The sequence below is a fragment of the Physella acuta genome, unplaced genomic scaffold (assembly GCF_028476545.2).
Source record: "Physella acuta isolate Inbredline_101_S28 unplaced genomic scaffold, ASM2847654v3 ptg001095l, whole genome shotgun sequence".
Lineage (NCBI taxonomy): Eukaryota > Metazoa > Mollusca > Gastropoda > Physidae > Physella > Physella acuta.
Window position 1 is genome coordinate 388,248 of NW_026732612.1, and position 10,325 is coordinate 398,572.

Here is a 10,325-nt window from a genome sequence, read left to right on the forward strand (position 1 = left end):
TTTCCTCCCTAGAATCGAGTTGCCAGACGCACTTTTACCGCCGCCCATACTGCCAATCAAAGCTAGGTCGATATTTATCTTTCTATTTTTTTTCTGTTTACACTGATCGGACCTACAAAGAAATCAATTTTTTTTTGGTTTTATTACTACATTTGTACATTACAACATTAACATACTACATCAGTACATCAGTACATTAGTTCATTAGAAATTGGTACAATAGAGCTTTAGGACATTAATCCTTTATTGTATTAGTTTATCAGTGCATGAGTACATGAATACAATAATTCATGAGTACAATAGTACAAAACTTACTATTACTTGGCATATTTGTACTTTATTGCATTAATATATTACTTTAGTGCATCATAACATCAACACATCGTTAGATCAGTACATTAGTGCATAAGTCCTTTAGTGCATCAGTTTGTAAGTGTAGCCTACTAGTACATAAGTGCATTGGTATATACCAGTTCACTAGTACAGTATTATATTAGTGTCGTACTAAAGTACTCAATGTGTAAGACAGATGTATTTAGTCATTCATTCGTTTGAAATCAATCGAGCTGTTTGGGAAATCCCAAACTTACATCCTTTAGTTTATTTATAGAAAGTAATGCTTTTTCTGGAAAAAAAATAATATAATTGACACAATCTTTCTTAACAAGGTTATGTATGTTATGTATGATTTCTCTTTCACCTTTGTTTGTTTTGTTTTTGTTGAAATCATAAATAGGGATTGGTAGGTAGAGGGAGACAACTCGGGACAAGGAAGATCGTGAGATAAGAAGTAAAAAGCGTATTGGATAGTTAAGTTGTAAGGGATTGGGCGAATGAACTAAAGAATAGTTAGTTAGAGGAATAGAGGGAAGCTGTTCGAGTGAAATAATGAGCTTCTGGCGACAGATGAGTTGTCTATATGGGTGACGAGACTAATAACCTCAAGAAAATATTGTTAAAATTCTAGAAAATATTATTAAAATGAAAAATTCTACACTAAGATCCGTGCTTAGTATTTATAAAAAATAATTCAAATTGCAGTATTTACTTATATATATATATATATATATATATATATATATATATATATATATATATAAATATATAAATATATATATATATATATATATATATATATATATATATATATATATATATATATATATATATATATTTCTATATGTATACTACTTACAGAAATATTTTTGAAAACATGATTCACAACTGGTTAGAGAGGCACAATTGTAGGCTATGTGTCGATGTGTCGATGCTACGTGGCGATGCTAGATGGCGCTGTGCTGTAATGTTCGAACATGTTAATCAGTCACGTGTTTATTCATTTTCCAGAAAAAAAAGCATCTAATGTTTTCCAGGTGTGCAGTGTAACGGGACTTCCCCTTTAGATGAGTAATACGATTTTTAATTATACGAACCGAATATATTCATAGTAAAACTAAATTGTTTATTTATTATAATGAATTTGCTTTTTTTCGATTAGAACCATTTCATTGAAATTTAATTATAGATGTGTGTTTAAAAAAAGTCACAAGTATCCAAGCCTTTCGAGAAAATAAATAAAAATCGCCCTCCCCCCTCCAGATTGTGAATGGTTTTTTTCCCCAACAACCCTGAGGACCGATACTTACAAAGTCACGCGCAACTTTTAAAAATTGCAATTCACAATTATAACAAACGACACAGTTGATTAAATAAAGATATTTTATCACAAAACATCTAAGCACCAATAGCCAAATTACAGCACCAATCCTGGTGAACCACTTTCCCAATTAGTGTTTCTTCCAGACTTTTTCTCCGGGGGGGGGGGGGTGGGGGTGGGGTGGCACTCGATATTTTCTGGGGGGGGGGTCAACATTTTTCGGTGGGCGGACACCAGTATAAGTGACGTTTACTATATAAATTCCAACTCGTTCGGAGGGGAGGGGGGCGGTAGACTTTCTTTGAATTAGTTACGGCCACAAACAGGTGCTCTCTGTCACGTGATGGTCCCGTGTTGAGAGACAATATATTTCAGTTAAATGAGAATAAGTCTTACACTTAGAAGTGAATTGTGGTAGGCTGATAGGTTAAGATTGACACTAAGATGGACATTTTCTCACACAGATGAGGAAATGCTCACACACTGAGTGGGGAATGTTCTTATAAAGACAAGGGATTTCCCTCACACATTGAACATTTGACAAAGAATATAATTTTGCAAACATGTGATTAGTATTAAACATGATTAGCTATTTATTTGGCTGAATCAAGTTACTAGCTAACAATTAATTGTATCTACATTATTTTGCAGTTTTTCTTGTAAACGTAATATTTTATTAAATATTCTTGACAAGATATAACTAGGTTATATCTAATTATTTTAGGGTACGTAACTGATAGATAAAGTTGGAGAGCTGGGGATGGGGATTAGGGGAGATGGAGAGAAGACAGAGAAGAAGATGTCATATTAGAGGAGAGAAGACAGAGATGATGTCATATTAGAGGAGAGAAGACAGAGAAGATGATGTCATATTAGAGGAGAGAAGACAGAGATGATGTCATATTAGAGGAGAGAAGACAGAGATGATGTCATATTAGAGGAGAGAAGACAGAGAAGATGATGTCATATTAGAGGAGAGAAGACAGAGAAGATGATGTCATATTAGAGGAGAGAAGACAGAGAAGATGATGTCATATTAGAGGAGAGAAGACAGAGAAGATGATGTCATATTAGAGGAGAGAAGACAGAGATGATGTCATATTAGAGGAGAGAAGACAGAGAAGATGATGTCATATTAGAGGAGAGAAGACAGAGATGATGTCATATTAGAGGAGAGAAGACAGAGAAGATGATGTCATATTAGAGGAGAGAAGACAGAGATGATGTCATATTAGTGGAGAGAAGACAAAGATGATGTCATATTAGAGGAGAGAAGACAGAGATGATGTCATATTAGAGGAGAGAAGACAAAGATGATGTCATATTAGAGGAGAGAAGACAGAGAAGATGATGTCATATTAGAGGAGAGAAGACAAAGAGGATTTCATACTAGAGGAGAGAGGATTGAAGTATTTTTTGACTATTGGGGAGGGGGGGGGAGGTCTGAGTTAGAAAATTGAAACACAAATGCATGGAGTTTTCCCTATAGCTAGTTGGGTGGCTGTTTAAAGCTTTTGATGTTCCGAAGGGACATGTTGCTTATGTCATGCTGCTCATCGCTTTGTTTTTAATCAATAAACACCCATTTGTTTGTAAATATACCTGAAAAAAAAAACAACAACAATAGTGGTCTATTTCGTATGAGTAGCAGTCATAAAAATAGTTTTGTAGGGTTACTGTAGACTAAAAAGAGTAGAGGTAGACAGCGTAAATTGATTCGTTTCGTACGTGCAACAAATGCTGCTAAGATGGTAGCTGCTTACCTCATCTTAATGTAGCACAAAATCCTGCATGTGTTATGTATAGAAATAATGGTAGAACTATTTGTAATACATAATTTGTCCATCCTAATCCCCTTTAATGTAAAAAAAAATGAGGAATCCAGATTTTCTTTTACTCATGTTGCAAGCTTCTAAACATCTGGATTTCTGTCAGACTTTTGCTTCTCCCCCCACCCCAAAAGAAAAAAATATCATCGCAGACTTGCGGGGGGGGGGGGGGGGGGACAGACGACCTCGAGTCCAGTTAATCTACTCATGAGTCTCTGCTTAGCCAGCGTATATTCTACAGATAAAGAACATCACCCCCCCCCTCTTCCCGAAGTATGTTTGAATATCTGTACATTCATTTTTCTGACTTCTACATGTTCATTCCATGAGACGTGATACTGGTGCCTTATCTCTTTTCTACGAGCTCTTATAGATGTGAGATTCCAACATTGTCTGGATACACTAATGCAAAACACGGTCTCTTCATAAGTCAATAAACAAATTGAATTTTTCAAACTGCGCAATGGACCATCACATAAATAAATTATTCATTAAAATATACAAAGTGCATGTTATATTAAAGCTTTTATATTTAACTTATAGGAAGAAAATAACACAAAAAGTTATTTACTTTTTAATCAGGATAACAAAATGAATATATATTTTTAGGTCAATGTATAAAAAAAAGCATTTTTATTTTGAGACTTACAGCTTAGGCCTCAACTAAAAGCAAAATTTGAATAATTTAAACAAAATAATTAATTGTAAACGATTCTAATTAAGTTGGATTGTTTTATAAAATTAAAGGCACGTTGATTGAACACAAAGGCAAAATGAACAAAACGCTAACAAGGGTAGGCGAATACACCTCAGGTGATGTTATGTAAAAGTAATGTATCGATTTACATGCAAATTAAACAGAATCCACCCGGTTTTCTGACCTCGACACATCTATCTATATACATGCAGAGGCGTAGCGAGGGGGGGGGGGCGGGGTGCGGACCGCACCGGGTGACACCATTTAGAGGGGTGACACCAAGGCAAAAAATAGCAAAAAAATTTAGAGAAAAATGATAATAATACTTAATTAAGTGATTAATTCGAGTGTGAGATAGTCGAAATTTGAGGGGGTGGGGGTGCAAATCGAAAGTTTGAGAGGGAAGGGGGGGGGGGGTGCAAATCGAAAGTTTGCCCCGCGAAGGGTGGCTATGCCTCTGGGGGGTGACACCATTAAGTGCCGCACCGGTTGACACCCGACCTCGCTAAGCCACTGTATACATGCGTACATAAAGCAATGTATGTGCGTGTGTGTGTGTGTCTGTTTATGTGTTTGTCTTTTATGCATTACTACACATTTCATTCGATCGCCATGGAACTTTAGGAAATTGTTGGGAATACTCCTGGAGATTTGGGGGGGGTATGCAAAAATAAATAATTTGCAGGGATGGCGCCCTGTTAGAGCGCGATTCGATTCTTCTTTGTGTATGGTATATAAGAACTATTAGTCGATTGCGGTTTGACACCGTTCACCGAGAAGATGAGAATAAAAAAAGGAAATTTCTGCTAAAAAAATAATTTCAATTTCGCACGAGCAGCGCCCAGGCATGGTACAATTTGGCTATCCAGTTAACGCTATGTCGCTTAAGTGCGATAGACTATGGATAAGATGGGGCGTTATAGTTGTTCACTCATTTGATTTAGGCGCGTTTACTGGCGCCCCGGCAGGGTGTAATTTTGCACCCCGGGCTATGCCATAAGCGCTATGTTTGTTTTATACAGTGCGTTAAACTGTGGATAAGATTGGGGTATTATAGTTGTTAAGTAAATGAAGAAATCAGGCGCGTCCGTTGGCACACCGACGAGAAGTGATTTGGCGCCCTGTGCTATCCATTTAGCTCTATGGCACCCTAGGATAGTTATAAGGAACACCTTACAATATTGACACGGTGGCACAGAACATTCGATGATTGCACATAGCCAAAAGCCGTACGCGGCGCCACTGCGTAATTGTAATTGGGGGCTCCCGGGAGCCCCCTTTTTCGTCCCTGACACCTTTACGGTCGCCCAAGTGTGTTCTACTTCAGTATTACGGAGAGTGATTAACGTACACTCAAGGCTTTCATGTGCTGGGCGGTAGTGTAGGCAAACCTGTGCCCCCACAAATGCAATCAAAAAAAAAAAAATAAAACAGCGCAGGCATTGTTCACGTTTAAATAACTCAGTGTTAGAAAACACCGAGTGACACTATTCAAAGGGGTGACACAAAAGCAAAAATAGTAAAATATATATTGGAAAAAAAAACAATCACAGCAGTTAAGTAACTTGTTAATTATTAGAATTAAAAAGTCTTTCAATGGAGAGCAATATTGACATATCCCGACAAGCATCAATTGAACGTTGCAAAATTTGCCGGAGGAAAATGGTTTTTTTGAGAATTGTAAGCCTTCTTCCCTCAAAAAAAAAAAAAAAAAAAAAAAAAAAAAAAAAAAAAAAGAAAAGAACAACGTTTACCTCCCCTGCAGACGCACTGTAATTCATATAGAAAATATTACCAGTGCCTGTCCCCCCCCCTCCCCCGAGACAAAAGTCTGAAAGAAACAGATCGGCATTTATTGATTACATGAAAATGTAAACCTTTTAAAACATATAGTTATTTAGTTCCCTACATCTACGTTATTACAGGTTTAATCTACATAAAAGAATAAAAAATAAACAGTATACAATTAAACATATTCAATATTTTCTTCTATATAAATGGTTAACTACAATACAAGACAATCTTACCTACTAAAGATACTTTGCTACCAATAACTAAAGATAACCTTTCTGACGATAGGATCAGCAAAGTAGACGAAGTAGATTTCACACGAATTTAACCTCATTACAAAATGATGAAAACTACATCTTCAAGATTTCAGCATTAAGGAAACCAGTAAAAAAATATATTTCGTACTAAGCGTATTGCAAAAAGACGAAATAATCCATAGCTTCATATAGAAGTTATTACGCTCTGGGCTAGATGGGAATAGCAGTCTGTGGAACAATCACCAGTAAACGTTTCTTAAAATGTTGCCGTTGTACTAATGCCTTTCCTCCCATTTACGAATTGCGATTCTTCGTGAAGCATTAACTCGTGAACCGTTCTGCATATATTTAAATATATACACACACACACACACATATATATATATATATATATATATATATATATATATATATATATATATATATATATATATATATATATATATACGCATATATATATATATATATATATATATATATATACATATATATATATATATATATATATATATATAGAGAGAGAGAGAGAGAGAGAGAGAGAGAGAGAGAGGCCTTTTGAAAGTTGTTCCTTACGTGATGAAGCCCAGTCTATTGTTTTACTAATAAAAACATAGGTTGTCATAGTGTAAACAATGATTGGTGATAATTTGCGTGGTACAAAATATACAGGGCATCATGCATTAGAATTTTACTCGCGAAAAAACTAAAAAAATAATTAAAAGGCATTTGTGTAGAGTAAAATAAAAATTCAAATGAACTTTTTATGTAATCTTATCTTCCTTTTTATATTTTGAATACAAAACGGAATCAGTGTCTTAGTTTTCCAAACCTAAAAACAACTTTCTCCCAAAGAAATACTTTTGATACTTGGGCGCTAATACGATATAAAACTAAAATAGGCCTAAATTATTAAAACTATTATATTATACCTCGAAAATTACTTCACAAATTTACATGATGGTTTTTCATTTTGATTGTACTATTTCACTACATATTCTAACTTGGCAAATATTAATTCCATAATTTTTTTTTTTAAATTTCATGTTATTTAGTTATATGTGTTAAAACGAATTTAACTTAGTTACAAATAGTCAACGCAAATAATATGCCATTGTGCCAACTGTTGAAAATTACGTGTATATTCTATATATATATATATAATTCTCTTCGTAGAGACATTAAAAAACACCACGCAGCTTAGCCATCACCTTCATCCCCACCTGTCAGGTGAGCTGTGGCCCACTCCGAATGTTTACAATCGTAGAGCCGGGTTAGTTACGGCTATTAGGGGCAGATAATTTAGTATTAAACGATTTGAATCGAAGGGGAGGTAACCATTTCTGATTGATCTTTTCTTTGTCTGTAAATGTAAATGGCTGCTTTCACTGGACGGGAGGAGGGGGGGGGGGAATGCAGGGCGGGAGGGGGTAGTGTTGAATTCACAAATATGAATTGCTGATAAGCAGAAAATAGAACAACTAGATGGCGGCGTATACTACGTCGCGGGTCAGCTCGTTAATATAAATACCGTAATATATTAATATGAATTAAAACAGACGAAAAGTACACCAATGTCAACTAAAATAGAAGTTAGACTGTCCTTAGTTAAAAAAAAAGAAAATCAACAGCATCATGAACTACATTTGCCTGTCTTATAAATCCAGTAGGATATATGATTTCCTATTATCAATACAAGGATATCCTTAGCAGAGGCGTAGCGAGGGCGGGGCTGGGCGGGGGTTGCGGACCGCACTGCGTGACACCATTTAAGGGGGGGGTGACACCAAGGCAAAAAAAATGGCAAAATGTAAAGAAGAAAAATACTTTTTGCCAGTTTAATTAATGATTAATTAAAGTTAAACAGTCTTTCAAGCGAAAATCTACAATTTTCACAACGTGCTAACTATAGAGACAACAATTCTACATCCAACTGTATTATTAGCAGACTATAGATCAGGGGTCTCCAAACTTTTCAGTCCGAGGGCCACATTAACTATCAAATTTCAGTTCGGGGGCCAGTTTCTTCCAGGCATGTCTTTGATTTTTCTGGGCCAAGTTCCTCAGCCATTACCAACAAACGTTTTTTTCCTGGACAAAAAGATCTCCGCGGGCCGGATGAGAGGACCTCGCGGGCCGCATCCGGCCCACGTGCCGTAGTTTGGAGACCCCTGCTATAGATAATCACCGCCACCTATCCTTACTACTCAAATTAAAGTTCACAGCATCATAAATAAAAGGGAAAGACCTAATCAAAATGTTTTAATTACAAGCTTTCATATGACTGTGCTATAAAAAGAAGAAAACATGCATTTCTTTTAATATCTAACAATGCACCACAATTTAAATGACTAAAAAGAGAAGATTAGGTCACTTATCAAATTCTTAGTTAAGGTATTCAATACATAATTTAGCGATCTATGTGTCGGGTTTGTAATGCCACATATGCAGATTACGACTCCGTCTGATAATCACTTTGATATTGATAGCAGGGTAGATTTTTAATAGTTATCAAAAGCATGGAAGCATATACTTTAAAAACAGCCAGACAAAAACCTTGGACCATATCTATGATCTCTCTAAGCTTTTCCACAAAAGGATGTTTGATTTTAATTTTTCTGAGCTCTTTTTTTAATTGTAATATTTTTTCCTCCATTCGTTGAAGTTGTAAACTTTTGTCTGTGTGCTTACGTATCCCTCTTAGTAGCTTGTTGCACCTCTTCTTCAGAAGTCGTAAATCTCCCCAAGTCATCCTTTCAGAATGAATGAAATCCTTCAAATCTGACTGCAATCGTTCGACATTGCGCTCGAATTCATATGTAACTTGAGATAAACGCAGGTCAGCAATTATTTTTTTTCTTTCGACTTGACATTTTTTAAAATCTGCGTTGCAGTAGCGCTTGTTTTTGCTCAATTGAAAAGCCATTTCTAGAACTTCATTCACTGCTGCTTCTCTTTTCTCGGTATACTCGCCTTCTGTATTGTAGAACAAAACAACTCGATTTCCACATTCATGAAAGAGATGTTGCACTTCTCGTTTTTGTCGTTCCCGCCACATTTCAAATGTTAACGGCTCTTTTGAATTTCGTTGATTTTCTTCAAACTTGTCGCCATGGGTCATAATGATAATGCAGTGATCTTTCATAAAGTTTTCACCAAAACACATTTTTAGTTTCCTCACGGTTTCCCTATCCTCTGCTGTAAATCTACAGCCGTAGGCGATAACAAAAAGAAGGGCGTGGAACCCTAATGGACTTGTGACCATGATATTAGGCAGCTGTCGTGAAAAGGTATCGAGTTCTTGATTCGGATCTGTATCGTTAAAGCCTGGGGTATCGACTACTTTGACTCTCCATTTCCCTCGCTCTCCGGATTTAGGAAGTGTCCAAGTTGTGCAGGTTGAACAATTGTCGCTTGTTTCAAAAATATTTTTCCTCCCTAGAATGGAGTTCCCAGACGCACTTTTACCAACGCCGGTTTTCCCAATAAGAGCTAGATCGATTGCTATCTTCCTTTCTTTCATTCTCTTACATTTTTGTGTATACGCGTAAAGTGTCCTGAATTGTAAAAAACAATATATTAGACATGGCCTGGAATATAATAAACACATAAGAAGAAAAATAAAAGACAACATGCATGCTGCTAACAAAGACATATATATATATATATATATATATTAAAAAGCAGAGGATTTAGAATGAATAAAAAAATATTTAGTAAACCACTGCAAGTATAAATACAAACAAGTTAATAAAAAGTCTAGTAACAATTTAAGCGCAATTTCCTTAATTAATTTCTTTGTGACCGAACGAAAGGATATTTTTGAAAACTTATTCGGCAATATTGTTCTAAATTATGGCGGGAATCGATTGGTAAATGTTTCAAGTCGCTAAGTGGTCTGGTTGCCGAGATATGGGCCAAAAACTGCATTTTTTTGAGTTTTTTTTGTTTTTCCTGGAAATCCAGGAAGGAATTCCGGGAATGTTTTTGGCCCACAATCATCCTCGGAACTTGCTTAACATATTTGCTTTTGGAACTAGTCCTCGATATTGCTTCGTTGAGGAGGAGATACGACTTAAAGCTGCGGACACACATCC

The 10,325-nt window shown here is 35.8% G+C and overlaps 1 protein-coding gene across 1 annotated transcript; it reads right to left on the minus strand.

Moving 5' to 3' along the window:
- Window positions 1-8,408: 8,408 nt before the first annotated feature.
- On the minus strand, window positions 8,409-9,779 carry LOC131955690 (GTPase IMAP family member 7-like). Its single transcript, XM_059319908.1, has one exon. The coding sequence runs from the start codon at window positions 9,749-9,751 to the stop codon at window positions 8,681-8,683; it is 1,071 nt and encodes a 356-aa protein (XP_059175891.1). The 5' UTR covers window positions 9,752-9,779; the 3' UTR covers window positions 8,409-8,680.
- Between the last annotated feature and the right edge of the window lie 546 nt (window positions 9,780-10,325).